We start from the raw sequence: 16,768 nt of genomic DNA on the forward strand, positions 1-16,768 counted from the left end.
CTCTTTGGCGTGTTTACTCTGCGTTTTACCTGTGTTGTGCATGCCGTGTGTAGTATCATAACAAAGATAGTGCCTTTATTTCTCCTCTTTACTTTTTGTTCTTTTTCTTCGCTTCGTTTTCTAACCTCATTTTGGAACGAAGCGGAAGTCTGCTATAAAGCTAGACTCCAAATGCTAATACATTTTGTGCAATTAGATATGTAAATTTTGAAACGTCTACTGTCTAGGTAAGTGAATTCGGCCAAACATGTAATTCATGAAACCACACTACTTCCACGATGCGCAGATTCACCCCGATGTGACGGGCTCGAGGAACACACGATAAGTGCAGAGAAAGGCACGCCTGTCAACGTGACCTGCAACGTCCGAGCCGAGCCTATCGAAACGCTGCGCTTCTTCTGGCTCCTAGAGAACCACACGGAGACCGCAAAGATTCCAAGGGAGAAACGCCAACCGTCCCGTATGAGGGAAGTCCACCGACCCCTTGTGACAGAGTCTAACCGCTTAGAGATCATCGTCAATGACACTTTCTTAAACGCTACCTTGGGATGTTGGGCTGAAAATGCTGTGGGAATGCAGAGAAAGCGGTGTCGCTTCAAGTTCGCTTATAAGGGTAAGTTTTTTTTTATTGCCATGTCACACCTCACCATGTATGCAACAACGGCATGAGGAAAGATATTTAGTGGCACGACGAGCAGTATTTCCAAAACAAGAAAAAATCGAGAAGCATGAAGAAATACATTAATGGGTACATAATAAGGTACATATTTCAGGCTGTGTCGGACACAGTTGCACGAGGCAACCTCAGCAGTGGGCTTGGGATCACACCATTTGCCCTCTTCCCCACCCATACCAAGCTTTTTTCAAAGAATTGTCTTAAATTTAAATCTAGACTAGCATGAGCGCAAAAAAAGCCTGCGTGGGTCACAACAAAGAAACACCATCTGGATTGTTCAAAAAAATTGCAGAGAACTCACATTTTGTAAAAAGCTGTTATACAAGCAATTCTTTTACTCGGCCATTCCTAATCGGTGGCGCTCAACTTTGGAATTATGCTTTATAACTTGCAGGCAATTTCTTTCGGCGGCTCCTACATCGAAGACATGAATTAAGAACCGGAAAGGAGGTACAATGAATAAAATACGACGCCGACGTGCTTTTCCGAGCATGTTGTCAAAAAATAAGGCAAAATTTAATGAGTAGTTTGAATTATGACTGGCCTCGAACTACCTCATTTCTCTGGAGCGGCGGTGGACCAGTGTGGGCATGGTATGGGCGCACACAAAAGGACAAGAAAACTGGTAAAAATCATATAATAAGGGCGCCGCATAGACTCTTTTAGAGAACCGCTGGCAATTCCGATGACGGTAGGAATGCTCATACGATGCCAAATATGTTACAGTTTGCTTGTTCAACTCCATTTTACGACAAAAACAACCCTTTTGTAAGCTTTAGGCGCAGTATCTGTGGTGCCATCACCAATCAGTCGGAAGCAAGTCGTTGGGGCCAAGTTCGTCTATTATACTTCAAATTTAATTCAGTGATTTGTCTCTCGTTTCGTATAAACAAATGCTCCGGAAACAAGTCTAAATGAGCTTTTCTAGAGCCATTGATGCACGAAAAGCAAATTTATGGCAAACACTATGGCCTCCTCCACTCTTGAGAAGGAACTGCGAAGCAAAAAGGAAGCCATGCTGAAAACGATACTCAAGCAACTGAGTCGCAACCTTAGATGGCATCTGTAGCAATACGCCAAGATTCTATCAAGTTTAGAAGAACTTTTTGTTGGTCTAGATTGTGCATGTTGTAACCATACAACTGTAGCGCAACCAAAACGAACACAAGAAAGGGGCACACAGCCCTAGCGCTAAACTTCATCTAACTTTATTCACTGGCAGCGCAGCAAATATTAAAAAAAAACAGAACACGTGCAGATACCAGTTCACACACACCACTGTCAACAGAACCGTTCAAGATATATCATCTCCGATTTGTCTATTTCATATAAGGAAGGGAGGTGTTTATTGTGTTAGCGATACGTCTGTGAATCTATACAAATCGGAGATGGTATATCTTGAGTGGTTCTGTTGACAGTGGTGTGTGTGAACTGGTATCTGCACGTTCTCTGGTTTTTTTTCCTTATATTTGCTGCGCAGCCAGTGAATAAAGTTAGATGAAGTTTAGGGCTAGTCCTGTGTGCCCCGTTCTTGTGTTCGTCTTGGTTGCGCTACAGTTCTTTGGTTATTCTATAAAGTGCAGCTTTTATTTCAACTAAGTTAGGGTGCAGACATTTAAGGCAGAGACTGATTCCAGCTGAAAATTTGGTTCGCAAGTTTTCGAGTGCGTCGCAAAACCCTTACAAAGCCTGCTTTAATCCCTACGTCAAGGTTTCTCCGCTTGTTTCACAAGGGGAAAAACGAAGCACGGTGACTTCCTCGCAGGCGACGGCTTCTCCGGGCTGGCATGCAGCGTGAGCAACTGCACGGATACGTCATTCTCTTTGACCTGCTGGACACCTCCAGTGAACAATATTACGATGGCAACGTCCCGAAAGCGGCAACAAAGGCTACGGGTCGAAGTGTTTGACTCGAGTCGCAGCAACCGCTCCGAGCACAGCTTCTGGAGCCGTGACATGGGTCCTGTGTTGATCAGCAGGCTTCGCCCTTCCACCGACTACCTGGTCGTGGTCCGAATGCCTCCAACAGCGACTTTTCGCACATATGTGCGCACCCTCAGTCCGACCCAGACCCTCATGGGACAAGGAGGTAGGTCTCTATATAGGTAGTATTTTTACTTATGTTTCTTTTCTCTTGTGCCGGAAATGAAAGGCTACACACCTGCTAAGAGGGCTGCGTTCTCCCCAAAAAAGTTGTGTGCCGCCAAACGTTTTCGCTTCATGGTTGCTGAGAGGCCTACTTTTCGGTACATCTGTTATCTTTGGGCTTCATGAATGGCCACTGCGGTAAGCACGCATATAACATAGAAAAGAAAAATTATGAAGCAGCGCATCTTGTCTTCCTACTGGGACTCTGCGGCAGCTACATGCTTGCTGGAATTTATTTATTCTTTTGTACTCCTGTAAACTGCGGCCATTGGATTGCACTGAAACTCTGAAAGTAAGCCAAACAACGCTAAACATAGATACCATGATTACACCACGATATACATACAGTTTGCATGATCTTTCTAGCGCTTAATATTTCGAACGTTAACATCCGATCTCTTAACAAATATATTTACATTTATTAACTACACCAGCTTCTTCCTAAAGACCGGCAATAATTATTCGAAATGTATCTAATGCAAAGGCGTTTGCATTCTTTGGATGCCACGAAGAGTACAATGTGCATTAGCATTACTGACAAAAGATTTAGGATGTTTTGTTCTTTTTTTCTCGGTCCCCAGTCTACGCCAGTGATTCTTCCAGCCGCGTTTCTGATCCAACTGTTTTTAGATGTCGTTTCACTGCAAGCAGTAAAATAAACATAAACACCGAATTTGAAGATACATACATACCAGGCTAAGTACTAATAGTGTAGTACAGCCCAGGGTTCGACAGAAGTTTGCCTGGTCAGGCATAGTGTTGATGAAGTTGAAATTCACTGACTATGTTGAGGTTATGATTGACGCTTCGGAACCCGTACGGGTTCCTTGTTCTCTGTGGTGGCCAAGATTCTGTCGTCCTTTAAGTATGTAGTATGTGACGTAATGAGCGTAAGTAAACTGCCGGCAGATTTGCATTTGTCCTATTCATAGTGTTAGTCACTATGAATAGTATTAGTTTCAGTCACTACAAATTTGTTCGCAGATTTCAAGAAAACTACGCAGCAGGAACGCTGGACGCTGACACTGAGTGTGGTCGTGGTGCTGACTTGCTGCCTCGCGGCCGCTCTGGTCGCTCTCGCGAGCACCTACTACGCATGCGCCAACAGGAGGAGGCGCAGGAAAGTGCGATGGGAGCCAGACAAGGGTGACGGTGCCAGTGCGTCATACACAGACAAGAAATCTGATCACGTGCACGTGCATAAGCTTAACTTCGCCTCTATTGAGATCAGCTGAGTGTGGAAACAATGTTTGGGCTGCACCAGGACCAGCCATAATGAGGACGGTAAAAAGAAGGATTCACAATCTTCCCTGCCGAGTTTCGCTGTCTTCAACATTTAAGAAGACATCTGGACAGCACACCACCTGGTGCTCTTCTTCCGTATGTTGTGTTGTGATGTGTTATGTTGTGTTTCCATGCTGATGAACAGGCCAAGCTGTGCCACGTTACGTATGTTGCTCATGTTGGTCACATATCCAAACACAATACATTCTTGAGGGCCTCCACTGTCTAGCCTTCACTGTTGACCCCGCAGCGGTAAAAATCACTAACCCTGGGTCACTGCTTATTGCTGGAGGAGTCTAGGCAGTCATCAGTAAAAGATATCAAGTGGGCATGGACCTATCATTTTAAACCCTATTTGATCACATCTGCAAGGTTGATCATAAGGTAGCCCCAGTGCTGATTTATTGGCCAAGCAATGTCAGCCAAAGCATCGGCTTGCGATGATAACATATCTTTCGAGGCACAAAACAACGTCCTGAAGAATAATTCCACGGCCGGCAGTAGGATCGCTAACACTACCTTGTCCTTGTGACATGAGCGCACTGCTTATTTCTTTCCATTCTTTTTTTCCAGCTCAGGTTTTTAACATTTTGTGAAACTCTTTTGCAACCTCATATCCGCATCGTAATTATTATTTAATGCGCAGAAACTTCGCTGGACCGCGTTTTCGACATGTGCTATTATGACACCACCAGGGCTCAACGACTGTCAGCAGTGGTCGTTGAGTGATTATATAGGTAATCCTTCTAGAAGTACACCTGGCAGTCTTTTTGCGGATGCACCTATACGGAAGAGTTTGATGGGCTGCTGACATGAATATCTTTTGCGAGAACATGATGAAATCGTAGATTATCCTTTTGCTGAACAAGAAAACGGAACTTTTGACTATCATAGAAGGTGACTGTTCGGGTCGAGCCAGGTAATGACAATGCGGAAGTTAGCGAACAACAAGAGCAAAGGGCAGTGAGAGCAAATGGACACTTCATCTTGCTTTATTTTTATTTACCGTTCTTTCCCGGCTGTGAACCCCGGCAGCGAGCTGCAAGAAGCGACCGGGGCCTGCACACGACACCTCGCGGACAGCCGTTCCTGAAGCACATGTGGCGCACCCTCGACGTTGGGAACAATGCAGTCTGTCTGTCTTCTTTTTTTCTTGACAACGGGTATGTGGTACGCTCATAAACTTGTTCTGACTTCTTGGCCCAGAGATACTTGAGCGCATAACTATGTTTGAGATGGAATTTCTTGTGCTTGTATATACAGCATTTAGTGACGATGAAGAAATTGTATATTATATTCCATTTTATAAACTTCAATATTTCGAACACCTGATTTGAAAACTGGCGCGAGCCAGGTGCATTGTGCGTCGTGCCTGCTGAACCCTCCGATGTGCTGGGTTCCACGGTAAACGTTACTGGAGTGCTTGTCCACAGTCCCCTTCCGGGAAGCCAGTGCATGGTTTGGACATGCATGTTGTTGACGTGACTGTTACGAGCTAGAACATTCGCCTGTTTGCGACAAGAAAGGGAAGAAATTATGCATAACCCTGTGTTAACAGAAGAGAGCGGGATCTCCTGGGCCAAGTTCAAGATTCATCTATCCCTCAAAAAGTAACAAAAAAAGCTACATTGAAGTTCTCCGCTTTTCAAAATAAGACACCTTCGTTCATTTCTTTGTTGTGAGTTGCGGTAACTAAAGCGGTTTGTATCCTATTTTACGCCCACTGAGCCCTGATGTCCAATTTTGAAGATCTGTCTCTTAATCCATTATTACATGCATCACGAGCTTTAAAAGTTTAATGCATAGTTATGAGATCTTATAGATTGCAAAAACAAACAGAAAGAAAATCTGGGGCCAAAATTGAAAATTTAGGGCCTAAATTGTTAACCATGTTTACATTTAAAGGGACACTCAGGGGAACTAAATTGGTCTGTATCGATAGTGTACAGCGCATTCTAATCACATATACCTCTGACATTGAAAACAATGTTTTCTATGCTAGAAGAGAGCAAAAATACGAAACATAGGTCTCGCCATCATCGGCCTATTTCGGAAGTAAAATTGGTGTGTAGACAGAGAATGTTTTGCACGGATATCAGAGGCTACGCGACACCACCATGCAATGGTGGAAACTCGCTCTTTTTGGCAAAGAAGAGAGGAGTTCAAACTGTTTCGCAGGAAGAAAGTTTGTTCCGGATATTTCGGTGATAAGCGCCTCTTCCGCTGCGTGACAAGCGTCAACATACCCAGAAAGGGGCAAAGAATGAATCATTACTGACGATAATAATTGCGCGATGTTTTCATCAGTTCCCCTTTAAAAGCCGGGGATATCATAAGCGAAATTATTTAAGGAAAATAATATAAATTTCTCTTCTTTCTTGATAAGATGAATTAAGCGCCGCTTTTTGGCACAAAGTCCGTGAACATACCGGAGCGATTGCAACATGCGAACGCCGTTGGTGCTGGAACATTCGAATATGCATCATTATTTTAATTAGGCAATCTTTTCAGCATAGCAAATTTTTGCACTGTATTTCCTGAAAACATGCAGTGCTTTACAAGCGCGAGAATGCTTTAATTTCTCTATACTCCGAATACTCTACTTTGCTTTTATACAAAGCCAGCTAATCTACTGCATGGAGTCATGGGGTAACACATACCCCACATATCTCGAACCTGTAATCCGATTGCAGAAGAGAGCGATAAGAATTATTACTTATTCAAAATATACTGACTCTACTGAACCACTTTTCAAGTCCACCGGCATTCTACCTTTCCATTCCATGTATACATTAAAGATAGCCCAGACAATTCATAAAATACTACAGCTCAATGAACCGCTTCCCCACAGTATCTTTATAACTCCTAAAAGGGAGACTAGGGCTGCTAGTGCAAAACATTTCATGTTGCCCGCCTGTCACAATACTTACGGGCAAATATTATTAGAATTCAATGAAGTTTTAATCTGGAATGGCATTCCTAATGAGGTTAAAACAGAAACAAATTTTGTACAATCCCTCAAAATGTTCCTGATGAATATGTGAAGTATATGGTATAAATTTTTACTTTTTGTTTCGAAGAGAAATATGTTTTTTGTGAGCGTTTTGTTTGTATTCCTGTATTTTTTCTCCGCAAATCTTATAACGTTCTAATTTTCATTTTAGGAATAGAAATGTTCGTTTCCGCGTGCTGCAAATATGTTGTATTGTATTGTGTTGGACCCGAAACTAGCTCCTGGCTATGGGTCCAGTTATTATTGTACATATTGAATTGTGCTCAGTTTCATTTTCGAATAAAAAAAATGGGGGCACAAGGCGAAGCTTCGATCAAGCAGCTATAAGCTTGACTTTGCCTCCTGAGTTGCTTTTTTTGTTCTCCACTCTGTCAAGCTAAATTTCACAAGCGGAAATCGCCGTAATTGCTTGCGCTGTCCCACTCTGAATCGCCATGGTGTGTTCCCTGCGGTGGCGAAGTTTTTTGCTTGCAGCATGGCAGTCTTTTATTTGCCTTTTGTTTTCTAAAACGTTTCGTAAGAAATCTGTACATGTATGTGTGCAGCCAGAGTTAGGAAGTATGTGTTATTCTTGATGTTGCATAAGAACCAAGGTTTTTCTTACAAGAATCTCATTTTAGCCCCCCCCCCCCCCGTTTTGTGTGTGTGTGTGTGCGTTTTTTTAACCTTTCCGAGCCTCTGTCGTGTCGACCACCGCAAGTTATTTTTCAAGCGACGTCAGTTGTTATAAGCGGCGAATCAATCAACAGATTTTTTTGTACTGATCTTATGCGTTTTTTTATTATTAACCTCGTCTTATAAAAAAAACTAATCTGCGAGGAAGTCTGATGGCGTGGTATTCCACTGGCAACAACAGAATTGCCCTGAAGTGTGCGATATTGTCGGGATTTGCTCCAGTGTTTATTGTGCACGTCAGCGGATCGCATGGCCCAAGGAAACGTGCATTCATTCCATCAAACACATGTAAATAAAAAAGTGGGCGTTCTCAGAACACGGATGCGTGTTTTTCGTAAGGAACCTCCAGAAACAACTGAAATTAGAATTCAAAGGGGGAAGGCGGATGGCAAATATGCTGTTCCTTTGTTGAACAAGGCTTTAAAAAGGAATACAATCTATGCCCTTGTGTTTTTCCAAATGATGAAAAAAAAACGGAAGCATTCTTTTATGATTACGTATCTCGCACCAAGCCTAAGCGGAATTTTATGGTTATTTTCTCACTGAACAGGAGACCGCATGGCACATTAATACACAGAAACTAAGTCGGGGTAGTCATACGTGCTACACACTTAATTTTTGGCACTTTCGAACGTTTCGTCATTTCGCCGGTTCACCTTTAATTGTCTTTTATGCTTCGACGGGACCAGTAAGGCTGCGTGCGCAATGGCAGGGGTCGTTCTTGAGCCAAACAAGTATCCGAATTCGATATGTCATTACCTGACCCTCATCCCTCAATTCCACAAAGGTGGCATCTCAACGACTTATAAAGGCGCCCTAATAGCGAGTGTACGACGCGGTGTCTTCTGGGCTTCTGAATCACGTAATCTTGCGCTCGGTTCCATTTCTGACAAGCAAGATGCGGTTAAACCCTTTACAAAGTCTTTGGAGAATGGTGGGGGTTAGGTTTGATGAGTTTAGGTTTGGTGGTGAGGTTTGATGTCTAACAGATATTATCTGCAGCAAAAAAAAAAGCAAGTAATGTCGCACAGGGCATTTCGCTTTCACAAGAAACCCAGTACAAGAGTCTACCTGACAAGAGGTATCTAAGGGGCTTCCCGCTTTCTTTCGCTGAATTTTTAATTAAACTTTACTCCTGTGTTTTAGCTAAGCAGTCATCGACACAGGACGTCTTTAGCTTCCTTGCCGCCAGATAAATAAAACTTGCACTAAATCATTATATGTATTTTATTTACCTGAAACAAAATTGACCAACGTTAGTTGCTCCTCTAGGTGTAAGGCATTCACGATGTGAAAGTTGTGTCCGCGCGGTGCCGCTAACTATTGTTTATTGTTTTTTTGTGTATCAATATGAGGCGTTTTTGTTTCATGTTTTTAAAATTTTTTGCAGTCCAAAGTACATAATATTGTTTACTTTTGTACCTTTAGACTTTGTACCATTTCCTGTCTTCAAATTAATGTAACACCCTCTCTCACACAACGGTCCAAGTGTGGAACCTGTGAGGTACTTGAATAAATAAATAAATTTAAAGCTCAAAAAGAAAGCCGTGTTCAAGTTGTGAGAGATAAAAGTATTTAATATAGAAGAGAAGCTGTTAAGACGACGAACAGGTGCATTTGCTCCATCGTTCTTTTACTCATAAAAACTGGACGCCGGAATGTGCTCCTCGCCTAGCGTGCCTACCAGAATATCGCATAATCAACGTGCCCTAAAACAGAACAAACTTTCCGTAGCCACGCGAGTAAGTTAGGAAACATTCTGCTTTAGTTGTACCTCCATACATGCGAACCTGAAGCCTTGCCTCTACCTCTACCTCTTTCCCTTCACCCCCGGAACTCACCACTTCGGGCACCTACTGCCCCCACCCTGATGTGCGTGGAATGTGTAGTTCCAGCGGGTATGCCAACTAGCAATTGCTAGTTTCTACTTATATTCCAGGCGCTTAATATGCGACTGCGAAAACTATTTATTCTTCTCCCATTGCTTACAATTGAGTGCAGCGAAGCAGTTGAAAGGTGAGTTTTCAATTTCGATTAACTACGTAATCCTTTCTCTACTCCTTGTAGTCACTATATCTAAAATTTTTGACCAGGCCATGTTGCTGAGGTAGTTCACTACGTGTTATTCGCGATGGAGCCACATTAATAATAATAATTGGTTTTGGGGGGAAAGGAAATGGCGCAGTATCTGTCTCATATATCGTTGGACACCTGAACCGCGCCGTAAGGGAAGGAATAAAGGAGGAAGTGAAAGAAGAAAGGAAGAAAGAGGTGCCGTAGTGGAGGGCTCCGGAATAATTTCGACCACCTGGGGATCTTTAACGTGCACTGACATCGCACAGCACACGGGCGCCTTAGCGTTTTTCCTCCATAAAAACGCAATCGCCGCGGTCGGGTTCGACAGAGCCACATTAGCGTACAGTTTTCGCTCTCTTTGAAACAACGAATATCCTGGATAGCTACGTTTTCCGTACAACAGCCAGTGGTTGTTATGACGAATAAAAGGTCCAAAATTTTCAGCCGGCATTGTTGGCTGTCAGCCGATTGCAAGTGAATGGCAGTGTGAGTGTTGTTAAACGAGAGCGCTGACGCAAGAAATTTTTAGGTGTAAGCAGCTTCTTGAAATCTAGCCGTCTCTAACTTCTTAGCAACCCGGCACAGGATCAGCGAAGCAACGCGTAGCATTGTTGAAATTTACCAGGTATTTCCCCACGTCGCCACGAAATGAAGTTTGTAGGTCATAAATCATGACAACAAAAAAATATTCTGTCACTGGATTTGACTCAGAAGAGCCTGAACTAACTTAAGCTCATTTGTGTTCAACTCAGAGGCTAAGAAAGTTTATACACACGACTGCCACCATGTGCAGCTTGCTTATCTGAAATTCTCGCCAAACATTACTATTTTTATTAGTACCTGGTTCTTCAGTAGTTCTTTGTGTTCGTGTAACTTGTCTGTAACTCTAAGCGATAGTTTCGTTCTCTGCCCGAAGCGGACAAACTTCGGCGCTGGCACCCATCAAGGAGCACATGTGAATAAGTTCATTCTGCGCAAGGCGTTCGTTATCTTTCAGTTCATGAAGGTACACTTCCGAAGGCGGGCTACGGAGACGTTGCGAAAATAATTTACCATACTTTAATAAAGATAATAAAGTCATACCTTTTGATGCGTACCTGAGCACGTGGCAATTCAGAACGATGTTTTTCGATTCGAAACATTTAGGGGCGCCGCGCCACATCATTGTCACCTTACATAAAAGGGCACCTTCTCAGCAAAAAGACAAAGCTGCGCTCACCAAACTGCAGAATTAATATATTAAAAAGGTAAGCAAGTGAAACCACTCCCTGCTGCGCAAGTACCACAAGCGAAATCGAGAATACTATGCTCCCTAAAGATGAAAGCCGTTATGCCGGGCATAGCAACAGCCAGCGTGACCTTTTTGACGCGCTCCTCGACCACAGCTGGAGACAGTTAGCCATGCATTCAGCGCTTGATTGTTCATCCATAATCGCAGGCCGGATGGGGCTCAATCTAGAGCAGCAAAGCGTAATTTCCTGCTTAGCCTGCAGTCATGTTCACTGAGCCTCGGTGAGACTCCCTATAGAGCTGCATCGATCAAATGAGTGCCGTCTGCTAACGCGTCCTTTTTCTCAGCGCCCTACTTTCCGTCGCAAGTAAGCTATAAAGAAATGAGCCCATCCCACGTTTAACCGAGTTACTTCTTGCGCTGTGACAAACTACTGGTGTCGCCTCCAATTTCAAAAGCTCTTTTTTTTACACCCGTCAAAACTAAACTGCCTCTGGGACGAAACGTTTGCTTTTAGCTGACAGTGAGCGTGGTATGCCTGCAGACGACTGGTTGCGTCATTCAAAACTAGACTCCCCGCGAATAGTCGGGAACACAGTCTTTGCAAGCTACGAGTACAAGGTTTTAAAAGCGTAGCCCAAAATCGCTCGCTGTTTATTAATGCTTACACAGTAATAACCTTGTAGTGTCACAATAAATTAGCAGAGCGCTTTTAATCCTCCCATAAAAACTAAACTACCAGTGAGGCAAAAATTTGTCTTTAATATATTCAACGAGGCATGCTTGTTCACGCCTCTTTGCGTCATACAACACAAGACTCTCCGCGCAAGAGTTCTACAACACAAATTAGGATAACCCTAAAAACGTCGCTCCGAATCCCCTGCAGTGGATTCATTAACTCCGAAAACGCCGAAACATGGGCGACGTCACTTGGAGTTAAGCAATGTTTCCCACAAATTTGCGCGCTGCGGCTGGGTTCCGTGTTCACTTTGCGCAATTCATGGAAGGATCTCGGGGACTCATGTGCGACCAGGAGTTCTGGGTCTTCTTCATTACACGTTCACGTCCCCTTCATGGACCCCAACGTCTCCGGATGTAGGACTGTTCACAGGAAAAAGAAACGAAAGGCGCGCCACGCGAGCACTTCTCCAAATGAGTGGTACCCACCACCCTGAATGCCTTTCGTGCAAGAAAGAGGTCTTCCTCCAAAGGTTACGCCTCCACGTTGATCTTAATAGTAACCTGGTCGTGGCCGGCAGAGCACCATGTCCCCTTCGGCGACCTGTTCCCATTCTGTCCTGCTCCTGTCTGTGAGTCAGACTCCAGACACCTGTTCTGGAACTGCTCTTCTATACATGCCTTCCGGCAGAAACACCTGCTCCAACGCGGACCACCCCCAGGTAGGCCGTCGGATGTAGAAGACTGGATCTTGAGTCCGTACCACCGGACATTGCTGGACTTTCTTGGCGAATCCGGTGTGTATCTTTACTTCACGATTATTTCTTTATGACATAAGACACTCGGTCGTTATAAAACAAAGTCCTTCCATTATTCGTACCCTTCTCCGCATACGCGGCGGGTTTGGCTCCCTTCATACAAGCTAATAGGCCAGCTAACTTCTTCTTACTGTAGAGAAAATGCGTGTGAATAATGAAATATACTCTTATAGCTTCTATAGCGGGCAAGAGTCTGTCATCAAGAAACCAATTATTCGCCTACTAAAGATAATCCTCGGGGAAAGTTGCAAAGCCAACCGCTGGTACCTACGCAAAGCACAGTCTTGACGGACTTCGCTGTGCATCGCAAAAATACTTCGCCTGATATCTACATGAATTGGGTGCGTACAAGAGCGACTGCCAGAGCGTCAATTTGTCGCTGCACTCATCATCAAACGCAAAATTCAGGGGCTTCCAGGTCACCCCGTAACTCGCACACAGCTCCTTGCCCCGAGCGCCTTGTTGACTAGGTTCGAGGTGTAATCACGGGGCAGCCCATAGACTAAACATCGAATACCTACAAATGTTACAGCGTAGTAAATGAGTTTTAAGAGCCCAGTGCGACTCTCAACAATGTGCAGGATGCTGGCATCCAGACCACCACTTCAGGCAGCCACATCTGGATCTTATGAATCTTACTGGTCCACCACACAACCGATATGCGTCTCTCCCATAGTAGATCCGAGCACGGTAGTGCGCTCTTATCACAGATGGCAGACCTGTTCTAGTCAACATGGTCAGCAGAACAAATTCAACCGACTGGCGCAGGCCAAGCGGCAAGCCAGTCAAGCAAAACTTTTGAGAGCCATGAGCACGCTGTTTACACGGACTATATAGAACACCTCTTAATAACATAACAGGTTGCTTCACATTATGATTGAGGCCTTTTCTTTTATTGCAGCATAACACCAAGCCCACTGATTCAATAGCGGTTAGGATGTGTATGTGCGACTTATTCTTTGTAACGGAGGTAACAACTTGTCCATCAAAAGTGAACTTCAATGTTGGTCTGTAGGATGAGCTCGAGCTCTTAAAAGTGCTTATGAAGGAATTGTATCCCATAAACGCATGCTTGCTTCAGCTCTTTCGTTTCGCCCGAAGAAGGAAGGGTGTCGTCCCCTCCTTCCATAAAAAAGAAACAAAGCGAGAAATGCCAACTAAAAGGGCCTATTAGAGGTAGTAGTCCAATACGATTGACAGAGCGACGTCCATAACTTTGAACTTTTACATCATGGTCAATCATTACAATTTATTAAAATGTAAAAACTTGAGTAAAATCAGATCGGTAACTTCTGTGCACAACATAGTGAATCTTTATAACAGTGGCGTTAAATTGTAGAGCCTGGACCAACCCTAAGATAACAGAAAAGCAAGCAATAAAAATCACAAAATCTTGGCTCCAGCGCCATCCACAACTACCACCGGGACATCATAAGCGAACTTCCCTCGCACGGAAAACTGCTGCATTGCGTTTCTCTCCGACCCCAATCTGCGCAGTGGTAGCTATTCAGTGCATGGCCGCATGCAAGGAGTGACTATACGTGCCTATCGTCGCATTTCTGGGCTCTCTTCCCTTTCTAGGAGGACACGTTTGCGGAGACGCTGACGAGAACGTTAACCCGCGGGGTCTCCAGGGCTCAATCTAGATACGCGAACTTCTCCTTCTAGCGCCCAACGTCTTCTGACTAGAGGTGGAAGTAGTTACTGCGCTCACACATAAGCAGAAGACTGCAGCGTTAACGACTGCCAGGTGTGCACCTCGCCAGTCGTAAAAGTCTTTCGCTTTGCACAACCACGCCTCATCAGGATGCTTCCTTGCTGTCTTAGAAGTTCAGTGCCGGAATAAGAGGGAAAAGAAGGCATGGAAAAGAAAAGCAAAGTAAGAGGGAAGGAAATACTATGATGAAGAAAGGAAGAATGACAGAATTAATATAGAAAGCAGAAACAAGTATAGAAAGAAAGGCAGCAAAAAAACTCGTAGGAAATCGACAGGAAAGAAAGATCAAAATAAAAAAGAAAGCAGAAAGGAAAATAAACTGTTGGTAGGCATGTTTTTCCCAAAAGCAGAGCCTAATGAAGACCAAAATTTTACTATATGAGTACTGCAAGAACTAAAATTCGAAAAATAGACAGCAAGGCCAAGTATTTACTGCCAGCGGCTCTCAGCACTTGTTTCTAATAGTGCTACAACATGAAACCGCTGCTTGCTCGGCCATTCAGGCCTTTCACAAGTGGCAGCTGTTTCTAGAGTGATTTGCGAATATTCCGAACTTTCGATAAGCGCATCGAATATGTTTTGATTCCATTAGCTGATCCAATCAAATCACGCGCATTCAAAACTGTTCTAAAAGAATTTAATAACTTTTTTTCATAACGCGGAATAAAGCTTGACGTAGATATTTTTTCTGTGACTACTTCGTAAACTGTACAAACTCCAATAGCGCACAGCTTGCCGTAGAAATCGGTCTCCCCTGGACGAAGGGTGCAGCTCCATGGCGTGGTCTATCCTTTTCAGGATTAAAAAACGCACATGCATGGCCTCCAAGATTCGGTAATGCGGCAGGCCTCAGGGAGGTTTGGTTAACCCTCTCTTCATGCCAGATCTTAGAATAATTTACTCATGCGTAGCTGTCGTTCCTCCTACGTACTGAGATGTGGCGTTAGTTCATTCATTAGCGTCACCAGTAGCAAAGGTTTAGTGTTTCACATCTATCATTTGATGGCCATAGAATTAGTCCGCTGACTTTATGACGCATACTTTCTAATCGACGTAAGAGTTGCCTCTTTTGACAGCCATAGTTAAAAATGCATGAGTTATAGTGTCATACTGCAGTTGCTACACACGCACTTCGTTGTTTAGCACTATTATTCGATATGCAAGAACATTCGCGCAGAAAGCGAACATTCGTAAACATTTTCTGTTCGTATTCGATTTGATAGTGTCACTATAGTGTTTGTAATCTATACTATTCCTGACTAAACAATTTTTATTCGATTCGGTTTTAAAAAAGTGCCATTAGCACACTCCTAATTTCTTCTGCTTCCGAGCAAAATTCTCTAAAAAGTTGCTCGGCCGAGCTCCCCTACGAGACTACTAATAGAGAAAACTCTGCACCAACTTTCCTTTAGTCTGTACCTTACTTCGGAAACTGAATCTTCCACCAAAACAAAAATCTTAATCCAGCCTGCTTATCAGGTGGCCGGAAAGGCCTTGTAGAAAAACTGCTGAAGCGGCAGTCGAAGCTTTTAAAACTTGTCGACAAAATTGCTTGGACACTAGGCAGCTACGTGCCGTTTTTTCCGACCTGAGTGCTTGCACTTGCTAGGGCAATAAATATGCGACATTTTGGCACTTGCAGATCTCGTGCAAGAAGTCAAATACTAGAAACAAGGTAGGAATGACTTTCCAGGTTCAAGCTACGTAGTAAACGTGCATGAAGATGTCGATCCAATTTTTATTCAATATGGTACAAGAAAGCAAAACAAAGTACCTCGTTTCGTTGCTCGTACTTGTATTATAAGGATGTGTTTCTGCGCGCTATTTGCTTTTACATGAGCACATACTCACATCTCTATTTTCGAACTGCTATTCGAGAATTAAGTGGTCCTTTAAGCAGCATTCATCAGAATGCTGAAACACGCGCACTGCAAAACGATGAGGAGATGGCGAATTTTGTTCAATTTAGAAACAGGGTTTTTTCGAGCCATATCATCTAAAACTGCATAATGATAAAGAACAGTCGAGTAAGCCGGAATGGCTCAAGTGAACTGGCGATCACTGCACTGCCTAAAATCCTACAGCATACACGAATAGTTTTCCAGCCCCCTGGTCGGCAAGCACTTTAGCGAAGTGAAGCTGTTTGGTAGCGCTTTCTCCCAGTAGAGTCGAAAGAAAAAGTCACAATACAGCCGTATTTGTCTAATGCCGCACCAGGGGTCTTCTACGTTCAGTAAAAGATTATGAGCATTTACAGCTAACAAATGGGTGACGAAACATATTGTCATGTGCTTTTTGTCGACGACGAAGAGTTGAAGGCGTTCAGCATGAAGGTCATCTCTTCCCTTACGGCGCGGTTCAGGTGTCCAACGATATATGAGACAGATACTGCCGCATTTCCTTTCCCCAAAAACCTATTATTATTATTATTATTATTATTATTATTATTATT

General features: G+C 43.6%; 1 protein-coding gene across 1 annotated transcript in view; it reads left to right on the forward strand.

The window, feature by feature from the left end:
• LOC144108072 (uncharacterized) overlaps positions 1-4,113 on the forward strand; it is a 42,950-nt gene extending 38,837 nt beyond the window's left edge. The window contains exons 7-9 of the mRNA XM_077641353.1: positions 287-613; positions 2,442-2,765; positions 3,809-4,113. Coding sequence (XP_077497479.1) covers positions 287-613; positions 2,442-2,765; positions 3,809-4,059 — 902 coding nt within the window. The 3' untranslated portion in view covers positions 4,060-4,113. The remainder of the gene's footprint in view (positions 1-286; positions 614-2,441; positions 2,766-3,808) is intronic.
• The last annotated feature ends 12,655 nt before the right edge of the window (positions 4,114-16,768 follow it).

Source organism: Amblyomma americanum, chromosome 10 (genome assembly GCF_052857255.1).
Source record: "Amblyomma americanum isolate KBUSLIRL-KWMA chromosome 10, ASM5285725v1, whole genome shotgun sequence".
Lineage (NCBI taxonomy): Eukaryota > Metazoa > Arthropoda > Arachnida > Ixodida > Ixodidae > Amblyomma > Amblyomma americanum.